Source organism: Mytilus galloprovincialis, chromosome 10 (genome assembly GCF_965363235.1).
Source record: "Mytilus galloprovincialis chromosome 10, xbMytGall1.hap1.1, whole genome shotgun sequence".
Lineage (NCBI taxonomy): Eukaryota > Metazoa > Mollusca > Bivalvia > Mytilida > Mytilidae > Mytilus > Mytilus galloprovincialis.
The window spans coordinates 90,367,221-90,390,851 of record NC_134847.1 but is presented as its reverse complement, the minus strand read 5'-3'; the positions used below and the strand labels follow the sequence as shown (position 1 = coordinate 90,390,851).

Here is a 23,631-nt window from a genome sequence, read left to right as displayed (position 1 = left end):
TAATATCTTTTCATGCTTCTTTTGTTATTTACCATTAATACATTGTATATTTGTTTTACAGTAATTCCATGGTTTAGAAATTGTACCCCCTGTTTACAAAGATGTGTTTATTAAAATAATACCACATTTAAAAAAGTTAATTTATAGTTAAAAATGCTTAAAAATGTTTTGTTATTGTAGGAGCCTCAAATTTGAGACTTTCTGGAGGGTCACATACAATGGAAGGTCGGGTAGAAGTGCTATTTAATGGGAAATGGTCTACAATTTGCGACGAGGATTGGGACGATAACGATGCCACAACAATATGCAGAATGTTGACTTCTTATCCACTTAACAAGTACTAGTACTCAATATATACAATAAGATTGTAGATTCCTGCACCATTATTTACACCAAAAAACATGACAAGTTATAAGTAATCCCATACTTTGACCAAATATATAGAAAGTTTGATCCTTTCAATTCTATTAACGATTCTCATTAGGCCTGGACAATTGATTGTCAATGGTGGTTTGCAATTCATTTGCTTTGCAATATTTATTGTTATAGAATACGTAAAACGAATGAAGAAAATATGTAAGCATGCCAAAAGTTAGGTTTGAACTTGTACAATTTGAATAACCTATTATCCTATATGTCTGTGGGGTAATCACTGAAATAATTAATTTGTTAATCTTTCAAAAATATTGGCACATAATATAAATAGAATTTCTTATTTGATATACAAATAAGGCGACATGGTATAATGGCAAACTATATCTGCAACAAGACAATATGACGTGGATCTTTACACTTAATTAAATGTTATCATAAAAATTAACAAAACATTTATTTGACAGAATTATTATAAAACAAAACACAATATATGTAAAATTACACTCTTAAGGTGGTATGGGATTCTAAATTAAAAACGATAGAATTTGTTCATACTTTGTGGAATAAAATACTAGAAGACAAGCTTTGGGAATATCAAAAGAAAAGATAGGATCTACCGGCTAAAATACAAAAAATAAGCAAAATTCCATGTAGATTCCTTCAGAAAATACACTATTTTAGAGTTACCTCCCCTTAAAATGCCAATTTAAAAACATAAAAAATCAAGGAAAAATAATCAACACTTGTAGAAAAATAAATACTTATAAGTTATAATCTTACATATTCTTTCTTTTAAATGCAAATTTAAATTAGTTATCTGCATTCCTGCATCAAATTTTGCTAATATGATTGAAAATATGGACCTTAGATTCTCTGTTTTTTACGACTCAAGATGGCGAAAGACACCTATACCACCTTAATAAAAATAATAACTCTAAAAGACTCTACAATTCAATCTGAAAAGAAACATATAAAAAAAGCACTTCATATCATAATTCAGAATGAGTTATCTTATATCTAATGTTTTTGAATTCTAAAAAAATGTATGCATTAATTTGTTAATAATCCAACTCTTTCATAACATGAAGTTTGCAGTCTCTGAATTAGTTTGGTTTAATATCTAACCTTTAGTGCTCAATACTAGTTCTAAATTAATATAGGAGGCTTCGATGACCGAAAGGTCTAAGTAGTCCAACTACTGTATCACTATCAAGGCAACATTGAGTTTGAGAGTTCGAATCCCGCACGGGGCAGTAGGTGTATTTGACTCTAATCTTAATTGTCTAGGATTTTCAGTTTTCCTTTTGAAGGTCGGTGGTTCTCTCTGGGCACTTCAGCTTCCTCCACAAATAGAACATGAAAGTAAAACTAATTGCTGATTATACAAACTCTAAATTGAATTACAGGATAGTTGCTGGAAAAGCCTTTAGAAATAGTTACTTTGGAGGTGGATCTTATACAGCTGCATTGTCAAATCTGAAATGTAATGGGAGTGAAGTAGATTTGCTTCACTGTTCAATGAGCAAAGGAGGACGACCGTATTGTGATCATTCACGTGATGCTGGTGTTTCTTGTTCATGTACGTCAGTAGAAATTATATTTTGTTTTATCTAAATAATATAATGTTACGTTAAAGGGGCACTAGCTGTCAAATTCATGTCCACTGATTTGACTCGAACTATCACATTTGATTTGTTACCATGTTATACGTTTATTCAAATGATAAAAAGTCTTAAATAAACAATTAACAGAGCATGGGCTCGATAATATGTAGCTTTATTTAGAGTTGTTTTCAGAAGATTTCCGATGGTCATAGAAGTGATGTATACATAAATATAGATATAAATAGAAAGCGAACTCGTAAAATTCGATTTGTCTAGGTCTGTTAAATTTGATATTAAAGATTAAAAATATATGTTGATCATCATTTTTACCTGTATAAGATTGTTTTTTTGCGGATCGAATCAGTCTAATGAATAACATTTGTTTCGCTTTCAATGTTAACATTCTTTAAAAATTTCTTTAAATATTCGAAAAGGCATATAACATGAGTTATTCATCTTAAGTTAAAAGGTTAAAATGAAGTTATCATGAGAACGCATTCAATGAGGTTGAACTATTCACTTGTAAGTGAAAAAATCATTATCAATGTTTCTTAGCTTAATTTGAAAAAATTGAAACAAACTGGCTGCTTAAAACTAATGACTATTTCACTGTTTCACATTCATTATCGATTGAATAAAAATACCCATCATACTTTAGATTTATGTATATATATCTCGTAGCTATAGTGCCCCTTAAATCGATCTAAATAGATTGAATCGACATTTCTATAAATAAAACACTGCAGATACTCTGATTGCAGTCTCTTAGTATATGTGCAGTTTATTCACAATGTTTAGTAACTTAATTCTGGAAAGACACTGAATATAATATTATGTTATTGAATTGATTTAATAAAACTTGCTAATTCCTGAAAATATTTTAATAAAATAGTCTAGGCTATAGTTGAAAAAAGATAACCTGCTGATAATGTATTCTTTTTACGCTAAACAGACATTAGGTTTATATTACACTCATCAGTTGAGTTCGAATCATAACAGCTTAAGGACCACATTATTAATGACGATGAGGATACCTGGACCCGTATCAGTTTGATCAAATACAAACTATAGCCATTATTTCAAGAGTACAAATAAGACCACCGGAAAGATCAGAACAAATTAAAAAATAAAAAACTAAACACTTAATTCTGGATGAACTGAAAAGTAACAAGATCTTGATTTCTATCTATATACTAAAAACTCGAACAAATAAGTGCTGCTCCGTTCATATCCACTACGCTTTAACACCAAAACGGGAATTATTAACATAACTCAGCAATAATATAAGTCATTTCAGTATTAAAAAAGTGGCTGCAAAGCTCACATAAATCTTGTTAGAGGTAAAACATATAAATAATTAAATGTAATTTCAGTAAACGCAGCATCATATTTAAATGGTCAAAATCAATTGGAAGGTACAATTCAAACACAGATTAGTAATTATTCTGGCAGTATTTGTGACAGGGATGTCAATGAAAGCGTCGGATCAGTATTATGTAAAGCCCTTGGATACTGGTAAATATTATGTAATTTAAGGAAAACTCCGAGGAAATTAAAAAAAGTCCCTAAAAAATGATAAAATCAAAAGCTGAAACACATCAATCTAATGGATAATAACTGTCATATTCTTGACTTGGTACAGGCATAGCTAGCTAAATCTCTCACTTGATGGCAGTCGCATCAAATTTCATTATCTTGACAACGATGTGTGAACACAACAATCAGACATGATAGGTAAAGATGTCAAATATAGGGGTACAGCAGTCAAAATTGTGTTATAATCTTAATAACTATATCTATAAAAAAACACCCACAAATATGTAACAAAGAAACACTAAAAGGCATAAAGAAATGAGCAAAACTGAAAGACAAGAATACAAAAAATTATAATAGCATAATGATAGGATGTATAAGTACAGAGCCACGTAATAATATCAAAGTAATACACATGCGTTGTGTTGCCTTTCCAATTTTTTGATTTTGTATTCCAGAAGGTTTATCCGGAAAAGTGCGTCGGACGCACAAAATTTATAACAATGTGTTTAATACATTAAATGCAATCCAACATGCAACGGTAAACTGTTCATATTTCCTAGTGTGAACATTATGAAAAAATAAAACAGAGCATGTATTTCTTTTGTAATTTTCATACGGTTTATTTCATAATCAGGGTAAAATATATATACAAAAAAACCATCGGATAAAAGTAACTCTTACATTAATGCATCTGAGTATGAAATTCCTGTATAGTATAGATTTTAGCGACTATGTATTAAGGTCAGGCATAAAACAGAGTGAACGGAATCGCCCAAAAAAATGTTATTGCATGAACTCCGACCATCTTTATATTTTTGATCTATTGTTTATCAAAAGACATACAAGATTGTTCACCTTTAAATTGTTAATAAAAAGGAGACAAAAACCGCCCAAGGAGCAAAAAACAGCCGAAGCCAACCAATGGGTCTGCAACGAGGTTTACGAGGCGAGAAAACCTCGCATCCGGAGGCGGGCCTTAGCTGGGACCTAATACAATGTGTACTAGTTCAGTGAAAATGGACGTTATAATAAACTCCAAAACAAATAAATGAACTAAAATAATAAAAAAAAACACCATTAAGTCTAACAAGGGTCAGAAGCTCCTGACTAGAGACTTGCAGTTATTTATTTAATAAAACTTAAAAAAAATTAGCAAAATGCCAATACACCAAAAGAAAAAGAGATGCAGTAACACATTATTCACAGAGACATTTTCTGATGTCACCAACGTTTGTTAACAGTCATCAGCGAAATATTTGAAAAAGTGTACTTCTTAAACAGAGGTTCAGCACCGATCGCGTAATATTTGTTAATAAAAAAATTCTACAGACACAAAATCCAATGAATATAAAAATATAAATCTCTACCTCGATCACACAGCGGAATACTTATATAAAATAACACAAACAAAAATGTGTCAATAGTACACGGATTCCCCATCCACACTTTCATTTTTTATATTCAATGGACCGTGAAAATGGGGTAAAATATCTAATTTTGAATTTAAAATGAGGAAGATCTAGTCATATGTGTACTAAGTTTCAAGCTGATGGGCTGCAACGTCACTGTCAAAAACTATGTTGACCAAAAACTTTAACCTGAAACCCGCACTATCATTTTTGTCGAGCCTGCAACTTTTGTTGAAGAAAGCTCGACATGGGTATAGTGATCCGGCGGCGGCTGCAGTGTTAGCTCACTTCTTAAAAGCTTTATATTTTAGAAGGTGGACGACCTGGATGCTTCATACTTTGTATATAGATGCTTCATGTTAGGAAGTTTCTGTCAGTCACATATTTAACGGCCTGGACCTCATTTTCATGGTTCAGTGACCACTTGAAAAAAAGTTAAATTTTTTTGTAATGTTGAATTCTCCCTTATTATAAGTAATAGGATAACTATATTTGCTGCGCCTACCTTGCAAGGTCCTCATGTCTGTCAGACAGTTTTCACTTGACCTCGATCTCATTTCATGGATCAGTGAACAAGGTTAAGTTTTGGTGGTCAAGTCCATATCTCAGATACTATAAGCAATAGGGCTAATATACTCGGCGTATGGAAGGAGTGTAAGGTGTACATGTCCAACTGGCAGGTGTTATCTGACCTTGAACTCATTTTCATGGTTCAGTGGTTATAGTTGAATTTTTTGCGTTTTGGTCTGTTTTTCTCATACTATATGCAATAGGTCTACTATATTTGGTGTATGGAATGATTGTAAGGTGTACATGTCTAGCGGGCAGATGTCATGTAACCTTGACCTAATTTTCATGGTTCAGTGGTCAAAGTTAAGTTTTTGAGTTTTGTTCTTTTAATCTAATACTATATGGCATAGGTCAACTACATTTGGTGTATGGAAATATTTTATGATCTTTATGTCAGTCGCGCAGGTTTTATTTGAGCGTGACCTCATTTTCACGGTTTATTGCACAGTGTTAAGTTTTTGTGTTTTGGTCTATTTTTCTAAAACTATAAGTAACGGGTCAACTATATATGTTGTATAGAAGCATTGCTAGCTGTACATGTCTGCCTAGCATGCTTCATCTGACCTTGACCTCATTTTCAAGGTTTATTGGTCTTTGTTTAGTTATCTTGGTTAATGTTAAGTCTATGTGACAGTTGTAATAAAGCTTAGCTCTGTACTTAGGACTATCAACATAATATCAATGATTAGTATAGAAGGCGAGACATTTCAGCGTGTGCACTCTTGTCTTTGTTCAGTGAACCGTGAAATTGGGGTCAAAAATATAATTTGGGATTTAAATTAGAAAGATCATATCATAGGGAACATGTGTACTAAGTTACCGACCGTGCGAGGGCTGTTTAGCCAGTCAAGGTCCAGTTAGTTGTTCTAAGTTTCAATTTGATTAGATTTCAACTTCATCAAAAACTACCTCGACCAAAAACTTTAACCTGAAGCGGGACAGACGAACGGAGGCACAGACCAGAAAACATAATGCCAAAAAATGAGGCATAAAACAGATTCTCCAAAAAAGACCAAAAAAGAATCGTTAATGGTATTCGTAGCATTAACTCTTTCTAGACTTTTTGATATTAAACATTTCGGTTTCGGACTTATTTCCCATCGATATATCTGCCAAGCGAATTTTCGGGTAACGGTGTGAATATATAACTTGTGTTCATTTAAGAAAAGGAAACATTATGCCATTGCTGGTACGATGGCAACAACTCGTTAAGACATTAGAACAGTCGGAGGCGAATAGACTTCTTACATGACACGATTTATGCCCGCGTCACACTGTCCCGATTTTTACGCCGATGGCATCACGATAATGGAAATTGTCAAAATCGGGACTGATCGTATCCAGATCGGGCTATTCGTAGTGCCATCTTTAACCATCTTAGAATCATCGGCCACTTTTTCTAGCCTTCGGGGACAACTTCGGGAAGGGTTCTAAATTTTTTAACATGTTAAAAAATTCCCGAAGTTGCGTCCGATGTTGCGGGTTCGTATTGAGTTCGTATCACCATCCTCACCATCGTAATGTCACCGGGAATGCATCTTTGCACATCGTATTGCATTCGTTTTTCCATCGTTTCCATCGGGCAGTTTTGACATTAAGATGTCTACACGAATGAATCACGAAGATACCCGAAGGTCTTACGATGGCAACACGACTTCGTAAAGACCTCGTAATCCCGTCGTGTTGCCATCGAATAAAAGTACGAAGGCAACAAGATGGAACTACGACGGCAATAAATCCAGCTTAATGTAAGTTAATTTTCGCGCTAAAATACATTTAAAGTACCATGCGCGATATGCACTGGTCAGTCTAATACGAAAGTTAAGAAAGACGTTCACAAAACATGCAGCTCATATTATATGATTCTATGAGAACAAGAAAGGCGACAGCGTTGTTTCTATTAATTCAAATGGAACAAGAAGAGCAGCTATTACAGGCTGAGGATTTACTTTTACAAGTAAAATATTATTTTTTGTCAATTTTTCCTATCAAGTAACATAATGAAAATCATAAACGCGCCTCGAACACCAACACTGCAGGTACACGTACATAGGGAAACCAACTTTTTCTTCATTATTCTGATTTTTTATCTATCGTCTGAGTTGTTGTCACACGAATGTTTACTCCATAAATATAACCATTTTGTTTTCTATATGTCATATTTTGCCGCATTTGTTGCTTTCCCCACATCCTTCCTTTTGTCTATATTATTATGATATTCTCCTGGAAAGAGCTCTATTTGAATAAAAGGGATCAACGAACCCATTACCTTACCTTTAAGATAGATCAGTAAATATGGGCATAATTATGGGTGATTATTCAGACTAGTGCACACATTTTATAGTTAAAACAAGGCAATGCCGAGCGTGGCATCACCTCGTATGTAACATATTGGGGACAAATATGGACACTATATTTGTATATGACACATGCAGAAAATGGTAAATTTAATATGCATATTTGATACATAAACTATTTTTTTTAGAAATCAACCAAAACATTCAGTAACTGGAAATACCTTTAATATTGTCTTTAGAACCAGCAGGTAAAAAAATGAGCAACCAATTTCCTGTGTATTATGCTATTTCAAGGAGAAAAAACAAGTCCATCTGCATGACCTTGACCTTTGGCCTTGAACGTGAAAAATGTCAGATCATTTCAAGGAGGAACAATATACCAAACGTGGTTAAAATCTTTTGATGCATATTGGTTTTAGAGTGTCCACAAGGGTGATATTGCCTTGTATTACAACTGCCACTGTGACCTTAACCTTTGAACTTTAAAGTCAATAGCGCTTAAGATATTCTTAACGAGTAACACCATACCAAGTTTTGAGCATTTTGGTTCTAGAGTGTCCATAACAATTTTATCTACACGCAACTTACATGTAGTAGGCGAGGGAATTATAAACTAGGTTTTATAAGAATTAGACAAAAAGATCAAATTCCCGCCATGCATGGCAGACTTGTACAGAAACGATATGTTGTCGAAATTCTGTTCGTATCTTTTAGACATCGTATGGCCATCGCGCCATCATCGTAATCCATCGTGTAGCCTTCGTAATCGATCGTGTAGCCTTCGTGATCCATCGTGTAGGCTTCGGCTGAGATATGAAGCTTAAATACCCGACTTCGGTTAACCTTCGTGTGTCCATGATTTGCTATCGTATATAATTTCGGAACTATCGTATAGACTTCGTTATTTATCGTACTTGCTCCGGTCACTTTTTGGTATTTTAACGAGATCGGGACCAACTTCGTACGAACTTACAATTTTCGCATTCGGGTGTCCATCGTATATAAAAATCGGGACAGTGTGACGCGGGCATTAAAAAAGTAAAATCACAAAATAAAACAGAATTCAAAACGGACAGAGACGTGATTTGACAATTTGTGTTTGTAACATAAATGGAAATTTATATTAAAGGAGCAACACTGCAGTCGTTGTTAAGAACGCCTGGTTTGGACAAGGTCATGGAACATCATTTGATCTTAAACCTAAATGTACTGGAAAGGAATCGAATATTCTATTTTGTAACCTTGGTAATACATTTGGTAAACAAACCTGTACACACTCACAAGATATCGGTGTCCAATGCACAACAATACCCCTAGGTAAGATTTCATGTTTTGTTTGCAAAACAAATTAAACTTGGTAATTGATATGATTTGATTGAAACTTTTATTCACCAGAAAGGAAACCGAGCAATTCCACATCGCGATTTTCTTGTCATTTGAACATTATCCAAAAACGAGCTTTTACGTGAAATGTAAGTGAACTGATTTCACAGGAGTTTCACATGAATTTCATATAAAACTCATGTGAATTTTTAACATAATATGTTGATTGTCATGGAAAATACCAATTCATGTGTAAAATTATTTTACGTGAGATTCGTTCACTTGTAACTCGCGTTAACAATTGTTTAGAAATCTGTCATTAATTTGTTGTCGAGCTAATACACATATTCAAGAAATTGTCTAAAATAGTTAATTATATATAAGTTGTTAAAGTTTAGTTAGTTATATTAAGGCATGATTGCGAGAGATTAGTAATTTATAACTCCGCTTTAAACCCATAAGAAAATGACAAAATATATGTTTCGCAACGACCATTTAAAACAAAATTATTTAAATCTAAAATCAAGATACTCAATAATACTTGGTAACATATATTGACATTTTGTTTTAGAACAGTTTGGTTATCTTTTAATGAAAAACAAAGAGAAAAGGTTAAAATGATGATATCCTTCGATTCAATTTAAACGAAAACAAAAGATGAAGGTTTTAATTTGGCATTTAAACTACTCAGAATGTAGAAATTAATACAAAAATTTTGATGCATGTTACTCAATGTTGATATAAGCTTCTTAAAATGAAAAAAAAAACCAAAACAAACAACAGCACACATGACACAACATAAAAAACTAAAGAATAAACAATACGAACCCTAACAAAAAACTAGGGGTGATCTCAGGTGCTCCGCAAGGGTAAGCAGATCCTGCTTCACATGTGTCACCCGTCGTGTTGCTTATTTGATAACAACTCTGGTAAAAAGTCTAATTCTGTAGGTTACATTCATGGAAGGGAAGGGGATTGTAGTTACGACGCAAGGAACATATCCGATATCATTTGTGAAACGGTTATTCCCTAACGGTCAACCAAATCGTGATGGCGTCCGTAAAATTTACAAAGGGATGATTTCAACTTCACCATTTGGAACTCTTGGTTTAATAGCTTCCTTGTGAGCAGCAACCCTCTACCAAGAAAATCATGATAGGAAATGCAAGCACGGGAATATCGTATCAATTGGGAGATATATACCACGTATGTAGGTGCTGCTGGAATGTTGCTACTAAAAAATGGAAAGTTCACAACTGGAAAGCTGAAATCATCTCTTTTGTTGTAAAGTTTTGTTTTCAACCGACCCTCATTGTCAATTTCTAGATGTAAGTCACGATATGAGGCCGAACTAACTGTATATGTAGTATCCTTTATCTCTAGCTCGATGGAATAGATGTGTTCCACAAAGTCACCAAATTTTGAATTATTTAGTGAAAGAACATCATCTATATATGGACAGTAGAGTTAAAGGATATTGCTTACTTCTTATCTTTCTTCCTAAGAAGTTCCTGCATGAAGTCAGTCTCATAATAATAAAGAAACAAGTCGGCAAGTAGAGGGGCACAGTTTGTTACCATTGGAATGCCGACAGTTTGTTGAAAAACACGTCCTCCGAACGTAACAAATAAGTTAACATATTTCCGAAACGCACATCGATGCTGTCAAGTTGAAATGGTATCATCTCATTGGGAAATGTATTATAGTGAAGTTTTTATGAATAAGTAACGGTATATTGATCTCGCCCCATAAAACATTGGTGAAAAATGTAACGTACATAGGAAAGAATGTGTGCGCCTTATGCAAACTTTAGTACACAAACAGGTATTTAACTGTGAGAATGATGTGTCAAACATAAGAGAAGTGATCTCAAGAATTAATACATAATTTTAAAAAGTACAAAAAAACAAACGTATCAAGCAACATAAATTTTAAACAGCCTCCATACACACGAGAGACAAACTACTGGGATATTGATTCATGACACAAAAACAGTACATGTTAATTAAAAAATATACAAAAAGCATAGGACAACGCTTTTATTGACGGTCTTTAGTGAGATCTTTATCAAGTATCAAACAAAACTTGGTTTTATAGTACAATTAGGAAATATCTTACTTATAACTACATCGATTGTCTGTTAACCAAGTAAGATCAAGTAACGTAGTGGAAATTAAAAGTAAATCAGGGTTTCCTCTGGATCAAGTATTTTTTTCGTCACCTCTTTCGCCAAAACAATATACTTTTCGCCACTTTATTATTTTTTTTGCCAAGTATCATATCGTTTCAAATTTATCTTTTTTTTGCCCCCCTCTTAAATAAGATGATTTTGCCCCTTTGTGTCTATGATTATTCTCTCAAACTTATTTTAGAGTCTACAGTTTAATGAATAAACACTGAACATTTACTTTACAAAAACATATTTTTTTTAACTTGAAAAAGAAAAATATTCATTGTATTTTAAACAACTTTTCTAAATGAGGAGGTCATTTTACTTTTAATAATAAAGAAGATATAAGTCCTGGAATATAACAAAATTCATGGACATGTTTTGATCATATAATACCAGTATAGGTGGGAGGGAAAGATTCTTTAAAAGAAAAATACTGATGTGCCCTTTTGTACTAAGAAGTGGTTTTTACAAAAAAACAAAAGCTTTTATCCCATGAAATTGATCCCTCATTTCATGTGTAGTCATTACGTTGAAGGGTTACTCTCATTCGAGGGGTTTGTCCCAACCTTCTGGATAGATTTTTTTCATAACGACAATTTTCTTTTCTTTTCTTGACCATCGTAAATGAAAAAGTTGAAACGTAAAACTATGCTTGAAACACGTGTGTCACTCAAACAACTTTAAAGTAGTCTCCCTAATCTTCCTTCATTAAAGTCAAAGGATAATTAAAGTTTAAAACCGGAGATTTTTCTTGCTTTTGAACATTTTTCGTCACAACAGCTTTCTTTTCTAAACTATCTTTAAAAAGAAAAGGAGACGTCAAAAGTTTGCTTCAATCACGTGCGTCGCAAAGTGGTAAATAAATTGTGTATGTGACATTTAGCGAAAGCCATTTAACCACAAAGTCATCATTTTGTCAAACAATTCAATCAACACCTTTATTAATTAGTCCTTTGTTGTCGATAGCCATAAAATGCAATCAGCTGATTATTGATTTTCTGTCCAAATCTTAATGAGGTCAAGGTGAATTCCGAGTATTGTCTGTTTTGTACACTCAAAAGCTAAAACTCATCAAACGAATGAACAAAACTACTGTCATATTCTTACACCACAGAAACAAAAAAGGCATTAATATTAAGGCCAATATGTTTTCTTTAGATGTTACGTTTCTTTGATAAACATTATTAATTTGAGGTAGACATCATTAATAGAGGAAACTGATTTGGTAATAATTATCGGATACATCTTTTTGAAAGGTTTATTTAAGATTAGACTTGCTCTGGGAAATTCTAAAGGTGATGGCAGACTAGAGATTAATTACAATGACAAATGGGGAACAGTTTGCTCAACAGACTGGACCTCACAGAATTCTGAAGTTGTGTGCAGAATGTTAGGCTTCAGGTAAAGCATTTATTTCTTGACGTTTGAGGAACTTGAAACAATAGAATTACAAAAATATTGACTAATACAAAATTTCGAAGATTATGTTAGAAAGTATACATGGGAAACCAGTTATTATGCAAAAAGATTAAATACCTAAACGATAGAATCTAAGAATAAAAATGAAGATTCATTTCGTCTCATATTCTTTCGTACAATATGAGTACAAATGTATTACGCCGAACTCGTTTCCTTGCTGCAAACCAAAACGATCAATTTATTTGTAAACTGCGTTATACAATTAAAAGTTTCTGTGTAATAGCTGTTTATGCGGTCAAATTAACCCCTTTTCTTATTATTCAAAAAAGAGAAATAAAAAATAATGAGTCAATGGACGTTTATCGACCTAATTTTTCATATTTCAGACATCCCATTATTAAAACTGAGGCTGTACCTAGAAATGATACGCAAGTTCTTCTAGGATCCTTGAGTTGTATTGGTCCTGAAAGTGACATTGGCTTTTGTAAAGGAACGGTTGATAAATCAAACTGTACTAACGAAGTGATCAGCATCGATTGCACTGGTAAAGTTAACATACAAGTCAAGGTCCTCTGGCTTTTATAAGTCTTGTTTTTTTTTTTTAAATTTTACTTTATTTATATGTTTCTGAGTTTAATTTGACGTCCATTTTCACTGAACTAGCACATGTCAGAATATACACTCACTCTTAATGTACCAAAAATTAGAAGAAAACAATCGGCATATCGACTGATATTGATGAAAGATAGTTTCAAATGTATATAGTTATATATACGAATGAAATAACAATAGTTGACATTTAATAAAGATCAATTCAATCAAGTAATATATATTTTGTTCAGGAGGCATGGAGATAAAATTGAGCGGAGGGTCATCACCTGCAGATGGTCGTGTTGATGTCAAACAAAATGGTCAGTGGGGAAGCCTTTGTGACAGTAGTTACACACTTTCAGACTTGCAAGTGCTATGTAATATGCTTGGTTATAGGTAAGTTTCTATAAAATGAATTGGGTTATTCTTTGTAGGTGATACTATACGTTTTTTGGCTTTAAATATAGGGTATTGAATGTTCCCTTGAACGTAAAGGTACTAGTGCATTTTTATTATTCAAAAGTAAAATCACAAAAATACTGAAATTCGAAAAAAAAATAAAGTCATAAGAAACCTCAAATTGAAAAAATAATGCATATGTTTTTTTATAACTCAATGGATAGTTTTCATTATAAAACTTATGTACATATATATTTTCTGAAGAAAATTCTTTAATTTATTCATATTTAGCAGAAGTTTACATCATTTTAATTGCTTCCTTCCAGGAAGCAATTCCCCCTACATATTTTCCGTATGCAAAGTGACCTCAGTGTGACCCATCTCGTAAAAATTCGGTGATCGCAATACGCATGGATGTCCTTAAAATAAACTATTATCTAAATTTACATGTTAAACACGTGCTCAATTTCCATGCTTTTTTGTTGATTTTTTGTTGATTGTTGACAAACAGGTGACAATCGTTAAACTTCGGCTTCTATTTAGGATAGACTAAAATTTAAAGAGTCAAAATAGGATGAACAGATCATATAAACTGGATGAAAAATATGATACAAGCCCAAACGAAAAAATATGAACAAGTCTAAATTAAAAACTACGTTCAATCCTATGATTGCGTTGGATAAAAACTGCAATTTTTATACGTGTGAATGTTAAACAAATTTGTTGTAGAAGGGTCTAAATACAGCACAATCAACATTATCTAAAATGTTACAAATAGGGGTACAACAGAAACATGAGAAACTCGAACCCTACCAAAAACTGGGGTGATGCTCAACACGCGGCACCCGTCGCGTTGTTTATGTAATTACAAAGCCAGTAAATAGTCTAGCTCGTTATGTCAAGTTCCTGAAAAGGGAACGGGATTGTAGTTACGACATAAGAAACATATCCGATAGCCTCTGTGAAACGGATATTCCACATCGGTCAACTACCCTTGATGGCGTCCGTAAAATTTACGAAGTGATGATTTAAAAAAGGGACAGTCAAACTCATAAATCGAAAATAAACTGACAACGCCTTGGCTAAACATGAAAAGACCAACAGACAATTCGGTAGGTCACATTCATGAAAGGGAAGGGGATTGTAGTTACGACGTAAGGAAAATTTCCGATATCATTTGTGAAACGGTTATTCCATAACGGTCAACCAACTCGTGATGGCGTCCGTAAAATTTACGAAGGGATGATTTCAACTTCACCATTTGGAACTCTTGGTTTAAAAGCTTCCATGTGAGCAGCAACCCTCTATCAAGAAAATAATGATAGGAAATGCAAGGACGGGAATATCGTATCAATTGGGAGATATATACCCGTATGCAGGTGCTGCTGGAATGTTGCTACATAGAAATGGAAAGTTCACAATTGGAAAGCTGAAATCAACACTTTTGTCGTAAAGTTTTGTTTTCAACCGACCCTCATTGTCAATTTCTAGATGTAAGTCAAGATATGAGGCCGACTTAAACTGTATCTGTTGAACTTCATCATTTGGATCTCTTGGTCAAAAAATGAAAATTCTTAATAAGGAATCCGAAATCATCTCTTTTGTCGTAAAGTTTTGTTTTCAACCGACCCTAATAGTCAACATCTAGATAGTAGTCATAATTAAATGGCAAATATCAAAATTTCGAACACATCGAACGAATGGATAACTGTCATATACCTGACTTTGTACAGACCTTTTTTATGTAGAAAATGTTAGTTTAAACCTGCTTTTATAGTCATATTATGTATCAAGAAAACTTATTGGCACAATTCGCTATCTAAATACATGTAAGTGTTACAAACTTATGATTTATGAGTTTCGAACAGTGGTATACTACTGTTGCCTCTATTTCTATCAATTTATGAGTTTCGAACAGCAGTATACTACTGTTGCCTTTATTTCTATCGATTTGTGAGTTTCGAACAGCGGTATACTACTGTTGCCTTTATTTCTATCGATTTATGAGTCTCGAACAGCGGTATACTATTATTGCATTTATTTCTGTCAATTTATGAGTTTCGAACTGCGGAACACTACTGTTGCCTTTATTTCTATCGATTTATGAGTTTCGAACAGCGGTATACTACTGTTGCCTTTATTTCTATCAATTTATAAGTTTCGAACAGCAGTTTACTACTGTTGCCTTTATTTCTATCGATTTGTTAGTTTCGAACAGCGGTATACTACTGTTGCCTTTATTTCTATCGATTTATGAGTCTCGAACAGCGGTATACTACTATTGCATTTATTTCTGTCAATTTATGAGTTTCGAACTGCGGTACACTACTGTTGCCTTTGTTTCTATCGATTTATGAGTTTCGAACAGCGGTATACTACTGTTGCCTTTATTTTGATCGATTTACGAGTCTCGAACAGCGGTATACTACTGTTGCCTTTATGTCTATCGATTTATGAGTTTCGAACAGCGGTATACTACTGTTGCCTTTATTTCTATCGATTTATGAGTTTAGAACATCAGTATACTACTATTGCCTTAATTTCTATCGATGTATGAGTTTCGAACAGCGGTATACGACTATTGCCTTTATTTCTATCGATTTATGAGTTTCGAGTAGCGGTTTACTACTGTTGCTTTTATATATTACTTCAGAGATAATAAAAACATTGTAACTGTATCTTTACAGAGATACGTTGCCTTACCAGTACCATCTCCCCTCAGTAGAAATACACAAAGCACCATTTGGTATATCCACACTATCATGCTCAGGATATGAGGATCATATAATGCAATGTCCGTTCACGAAAACTGCTTCTTGTCGCCATCGTTACGCTCATTTAAAATGTTTTGGTAATATCAACATTATATATTTACAACACAAAACAATTCGTAAACATATAGGTTAAATATTAGAAATGTTTCTATCGACTTTTTTTTTTATGTTGCACGAGATACTTTTCTAAAAACGATTAGTTTGGTACTCGTCTTGCATGTTATCCTCTTTGTCTATTTGTCTTATAACTTTCAAATGTGAAAATTAATTTTGCAGTATATACAGTTTCATCCTTATTTTTTTCTAACTGTATTTTAAAAAATCTTATTGATTTACAACCACAATTAATATCTCATGAGCGAAATAAACTATTTATAATTTTTTTTACATTTACGGCAAATAAGTCATTTGAGTGTCAAAAAACCACCCAAATTAAATACACTATTTTATTATTAGATTGTGTATATGAGCATACAGCAACAACTGGAACGATAGTGTCAGACCATTACCCTGGTCGTTATTCCCCTGATACTGATTGCCTCTACATAATTAAACCACCAAAAGGTCTCTACACAGTTGTCGTCGATGTATTACAAATGGCAGACACAGGAGATTTCATCCAGGTATCACAATTGATAATAGTTTTTTTTTCATAGTAAACCAAGAATGTGTCCATACTACACGGATGCCCCGCTCGCACTACCATTTCTTTGTTTAGTGGACCGTGACATTGGAGTCCAAACTCTAATTTGGCAGGATAATAAGGGGAGATCAAATCATAGGGAACATGTGTAATAAGTATCAAGTTAATTGGACTACAACTTCGTCAAAAACTACCTTGATCAAAAACTTTAACCTGAAGCGGGACAGACGGACGAACGGACGGACGATTGGACGAAAGAACGGATGGTCGAACGGACGCCTAATTTCAGAAAACATCATGCCCACCATTGGGGCATAAAAAATATTCCTATCTTGATAAGTTGACAAACTTTACGTGACTTTAATAGTACAAGTATTTTCTTATTTGAAAACGGTAGATTAAACATGGTTTTATAGCTAGCTTTTGTAACCACTTGTATGACAGTCGCATGCATTTAAATGGCGTAAATATAACATTTTGATCATGGTATCTATGATGTGTTTATTTGCAACCACTGGGTCGATGCCACTGCTTGTGGAGATTTATTTCTCCGAGGGTATCACCATCCCAGTAGTCAGCACTTCTGTGTTGACTTAAGTTATCATTGATATTTTCATAATTATAAATTAACTGTTAACAAAACTTTGAATTTTTGAAAAAAAACTAAGGCCTTTCTACCTCAGGAATAGATTACCTTAGCTGTATTTTGCAATTTTTTTTAGGAATTTTTGGTCCTCAATACTCTTCAACTTTGTACTCTATTTGGCCTTTTAATTTTTTTTTATTAGAGCGTCACTGATGAGTCTTTTTTAGAAGAAACGCGCGTCTGGCGTAAATATAAAATTTTGATCCTGGTATCTATGATGAGTTTATATGCAATTACATTTTATTGAAAACGATGTGTGAACAAAACAAACAGATATAAAGTACTAGGTCAACATGTTAAAAAATAGGTGTGCTACTTTCAATCAGACAATGGTATTAAGGATTGTAGTCGATTAATGAGCTACATAAGGATATTCTATAATTTACTGTTACCTATATATAGAAATAAGAAGATGCGGTATGTGTGCTAATGACAAAACCTCTATCAAAAACAAACAAGTGAACCATTATAGGTCAAAGAAAGTAGGCCTTCAACACGAGCCTTGGCTCACACCGAACAACAAGTTACAAAGGGCAAAATTACTTTTGATAAACCATTCAAGCAGGACAACCATCTGTTTTTATAGATAAAAGACTCACCCCTTGGAAAGGAGTTGGGATATTATTCCGTATCATCGTATATACCAGCTGCTGTGTCAAATGAATTCTGGATACGATTCAAAACCAATGGACAGAAAAGTGCAAGAGGTTTCAAACTACACTGGTCTCGTGAGTTTTATTATCAAGTCATGTATAAAAAAAAGCAAAGGAACAACACTTTAATTGCTGTTTTTCGTCTGATAATACATGTATATGTTACAGTGAATTTGTATAATCAGTGATTATGTAGAATCCTTGACATTTTCACGGATTATGTATGATCACTAGAAAAAAGGTCAGGTATTACACATGATAACTGGAATGAAGAAATATTTTTATTTAAAAAGAAAATGAATAAGTCAAATAATTTATGCCATAAAATCATATTAAAACAGCATTACACTGTATAAACATAAATTATAAAATGTTAAGCACAAAATATCAAAATGATAACAATATGTTTTTAAGTGTTTGCCATAATATATTGATATAATAAGCTTCACATCAATTTTTATCGCAATATCCACATTTTAGAAAAAAACATTCTTTCACATTTCGAATCAGATTTGATGACCCGCCTAAGTGAGAGAAAAGTTTTCAGTAAAAACATCTGTAGGTACCCCCCAAACAAGAAATTAACAACCTCAAATTGTATCTAGCAAGATACCATGTTATTTTTGGCCAGGCGATATCCGTTTTCACACATGGTGTACAATTACCATTATGTGTTTTGTGATTCCCTTTCCATTTTTACCCTGTTGAATTGCTATGAGAATATTACACCAAATGCCAGCTTCCTCTAAAATTTTGGTCTAATTGTCAATCCTTAGTTTTTCTATACATTTAGATGCGCAAGTTCTTTCTGTTTGAATTTCTTGTGCATTTGAACCAAAAAAAAAAAAAAAAAAAACAACAAAAAAACTGCAAAATAGATGTTCCATACTTTTCTTCACCTTTTGTTTTACATGTACCACAAATAACATGCTCTTTTGATTAACAAATAGAACATGACTATCCATTTGACCCTGGAGTTTTTTTTATTTATAAACAAACAATACATGTAAAGTTATACTATACAGGGAATTTTAATATTATTAATTTTGAAGACTTCAACTTCATCTCGCAACCCTGTGTTGGTTATATCATTAAGATCATCTTCTATGTTTAAAAGCAAATTTATTTCATCTGGCAAATAATATGAAAGTAAAAATTGATAATTTGTCAATATTTATTATTCTTTTTTTATCAAACGAAGAATCCTCATACATGTTATATTATTCATAATTCCTGAAATAATATTAGGGAATTTGTAGAATAATTATTAAAATGTTCAGTGATTATGTAAAATCACTGGTCATTTTCAGGTATAATATATAATTACTCATAATTTTAGCGATTCTACATATTCCCTAAAAATCAGGGATTCTTCATAATCCCTGATTATACAAATTCACTGTAACATATATACACAAAGGTTTAAATCTATGAATGAATAGTTGATATAATTAGGCCATTGCTATCACAAGTTGGTTGACTTTTATGAAATATATGACAAAGATAACCATGGACATATTCCCATTGTCTTGACTGTTCCTCCACTGTGACATAACCTTATAAGACTTATTATAAACATTGTACTTATCATGACTAACATAACGCGTGCAACTTGACGAACAGGATTTTTTTACACCTCTAAAGCACCCTAAATATTATCAACAAGTTTTCGACGGGGTTCTTGTTGCTCGGTCTCGTGTTTTCTTTGCATGTTTTTTTATTATTGTTTTTGTCTTTCGTCGTCTTCTTTCTCCGCCATGACGTTATCAGTTTCTCTCTGGCTTACGAGTATGAAGTGTAGTCTTTTTAGTAATTCAATATTGATATGGGTAAACATGACAATTTCTACTTAAATATATATCATATTTATATAATACTTGTTATTTTTTATTAATCCACATGCGATTGGTTAGCTTATATAGGTATTTCACATGTGTACGACAAAGTTCTTGTGCGTAAATTATTTATTTTTCAGAGATTTCGTAAAGAACATGTTCAGTTTTTATTTGTATTTAGATCTTTATTACAAATCCTTACAAATGCATAGTGCTGGACAACTCAAACAAAACAACTCTGTTATCAAACCGGTTTAACTAAAATAAAAATTAGCAATTCAAAGTTCTAAAATAAATGCATATTACGAATGTGCTTTATTTTTTATTTTATCTAGCATTTGAAGTTAAGGATCTTCTCTCTCTTAACTGTGAAATTGATAGATGGGGTGGTGCAATCAATATAACACTATTGCATATGACTAACATGACTGTCAACTACTCAGATATTTACATGACAAATCCTGATTGTTTCGGACAAGTTATTGGAGACAAGCTAATGTTTGATCAGCTTTACGGAGAATGTGGATCCACGAAAAATGTACGCATTTGATATATTATATGTTTCTCAGCTACTTTTTATTCGATGAAATGTATGTAAAATTGATTGAAACAAGGCGTTTGTTTAACTTGATGAATATATCAGAGAAAAAAAAAATAATTGAACTATTTTCTGGATAACTTTTTTTTTCATACAATATAATGGTAGGTATGAATGAATCTGCATGATTTCAAATTACAAATTTTATCGATTTTTATTGATTATAATATATGATTCATTATCAATTCATTTTTTGTGTTTTCTATTCTCGAAATTGTCTTTAGGGTTCTGGTTTGTTCATAACTTATCAGAACAATTTAACATTGATAGCAGACAATGTAACCTACGAAATACCACTGGAATGTAAAATCTTCAAAGATGATAGAGTCATTTATTTTCATCCTGGATTTGATGATATGGAACTTGATAAGCCAGGTAAGATGTGACCCGCATTTAATTTCTAAAAGTGAAATAATAATTACATGCAGAATTTCCGTGAAATCCAGCATAGGAAAAATAAACACGTAATTCTACTGTACCTGCATGTCTATAAGTATACAAAAAGTATGTAGAAATAAAGTACATTTGTGAATCACCATTCAGAAAAAGAACACTTTTACCAACAGGAAATAAAAAAGCTTGCCTTTATCATACACGTAGGTATTAGGTTAACTTGAACAGCTCTGATATCATGTTATAAAGATGGACTTCGATCACTATTGGTGTTTTATTTCATCAGAATGAGATGAAGATGGTCACTATTGGTGTTTGATTTCAACAGAATGAGTTGAAGATGATCAATTTCATTGGCATGTTTAGAAAACTTAGACTGTTCGACTGGTTCTAAAACACATGAATCGAAAATATGCAGTTAATTTACTAGTGAACGCGGATAAGAAAATCAAAATCTTATTTATTATGTACTTAGAGAGAGAGAGAGAGGGCCATAATAACTAAGAATCTTGAAGTTTAAGTGCGTATTCCAACAACGATATAATAGTTTTTGCTGATTTATCCAAATGTACAAACACAGGATTTTCCCGAACTATGTATAAGGTGAGGGTACCTCAATTGCACATATTTTGACAGTTTTAACCTACGTTTATTTATGCTCCAAACAAAAGTTTCCTTCATAATTGTTTTGTAGATGTATCATTATTTACTATATGGTTTCATCAATTTAATTTTGAATCGATATCGAATCATAGAAAATTGTTCTGAACTGACATCCAAACTATCAATGATTCTGTAATGAGGAGTACCCAAATAGCATTCATGCTTAAATTATCATCGTCAAAAGTCGAATAACAGAGCTTTTGTTTAATTTCTTCAAACTTTTTGAACAATTGAATATTATTCCATGCTTACTTTTCATTTTGTAAAGAAATGGATGATTGTAGCATATTGTATAAATTTTAGAATTTTAACCCTTTCACTGCCAAACAGATTGTAAACAAAGATGACGTTTTGATAACGGCTCATGTCAACATTTCCGTACAGTTTACTTTTTCAGTAAACACTAAGTCTTCATCTGTAGATAAATATTATACTCTACACGTTTTGTGTATATATAAATATGGTTACCTATTTTGAAAGACATGCATAGTATTAAATCATAAAAAAACCAAATTGTTTATTCTCTAGAAATCTTGTAAAATTTCCACTGCTAATTTTGCTTAATATTTGCAGTTTGGGTACTCGGTACAATTCGGGTACCATAACGTTACATATCAACACATGTAGGAAAAACATTTTGTATAGAAGAACTGTGGAAATGTCGTTTAGTAGACAGATTCTGTTGTATACTCAGTATACTTTTTACATGTATTTTCCATTTCAGGAAAACGATCTGCCAATAGTTTATATGAAATAAACTTGTTTTTTGACTCCGAGTCAACTCTTCAAGACGTTACAGATTTCAACGGAAAGTTTGTTTACATAATTAATCGCCATGATAGCAATATGCAGTTGTTATTGAATGCATGCAATTTTACAATGCACAGAAATGAGTCTGATGATTTGTTTCCAATAGTAGAAAATTCGTAAGTATGTTATTATTGCTCTTCATATGATAAAGTGTTGGACTTTCTAACATAAGAATTAATGCACTATTCCAAATTACTGACGCACACAACAAAAATTCATTATGGCATCTATTCGTGTAGTTAAGTTCGTTTTATCTGAACAAGCACCATTTTTGAACATTGACTAAGGAACATAACTAGCATGTAAATCTGCCGTAAATCTGGGTTGATTCTTAACTTAGAAAATATTCATAACAAGACAGGGCAATAGTATGCAGTCGCAAATTATTTTAACGTGAATCGTTTGAAAATATTTCTCACACAGCTATCAAATTGGGTAATTTATTTTGTATAACGAACCTTGAAGTTTTGTGCATTTACTTCATTATTATACTTTTTTTTAAAATTAATTTACTTTTACAAACATATTGTTTATTGTTTCTGTTTTCAGAAAACCTATACTAGAAACTGTTCGTGTCAAAAATATACATCCGGGATCGATTCAATTGGAGATACAAATTTCGGAAAATGTCCCTAGCGTATTGGAATGTGATTTTGTTTCGAAAGAAAATTCAATAGTGTAAACATAACATGAATAAATTGTTTTGAAACATTGATGATTTTCTCGTTATTTTAAAACAGAAATAAATGGGTATGGGCGTGTATTGTAAAATTACTCGAACACTTTTATAGATACAGTAATCGTGAAACAGATACTTCAGTAAGTCACAACACTTAACTATGACGGTCAATTCTCAGGTGAAACACTTGAAAATGCACATGTGGTTCTGCAAATATAATGCAAGAAACAGTATAATTAAT

At 32.6% G+C, this 23,631-nt stretch overlaps 1 protein-coding gene across 1 annotated transcript in view; it reads left to right on the top strand.

The window, feature by feature from the left end:
* Window positions 1-23,424, top strand: part of LOC143049607 (scavenger receptor cysteine-rich domain superfamily protein-like) — a 73,980-nt gene extending 50,556 nt beyond the window's left edge. The window contains exons 21-34 of the mRNA XM_076223207.1: window positions 181-337; window positions 1,782-1,954; window positions 3,353-3,494; window positions 8,921-9,108; window positions 12,544-12,688; window positions 13,093-13,250; window positions 13,549-13,693; window positions 16,384-16,547; window positions 16,927-17,093; window positions 18,346-18,487; window positions 20,583-20,785; window positions 21,070-21,220; window positions 22,626-22,827; window positions 23,261-23,424. Of these exons, the coding sequence (XP_076079322.1) occupies window positions 181-337; window positions 1,782-1,954; window positions 3,353-3,494; window positions 8,921-9,108; window positions 12,544-12,688; window positions 13,093-13,250; window positions 13,549-13,693; window positions 16,384-16,547; window positions 16,927-17,093; window positions 18,346-18,487; window positions 20,583-20,785; window positions 21,070-21,220; window positions 22,626-22,827; window positions 23,261-23,393 (2,270 nt within the window). The 3' untranslated portion in view covers window positions 23,394-23,424. The remainder of the gene's footprint in view (window positions 1-180; window positions 338-1,781; window positions 1,955-3,352; window positions 3,495-8,920; window positions 9,109-12,543; window positions 12,689-13,092; window positions 13,251-13,548; window positions 13,694-16,383; window positions 16,548-16,926; window positions 17,094-18,345; window positions 18,488-20,582; window positions 20,786-21,069; window positions 21,221-22,625; window positions 22,828-23,260) is intronic.
* Window positions 23,425-23,631: the final 207 nt, after the last annotated feature.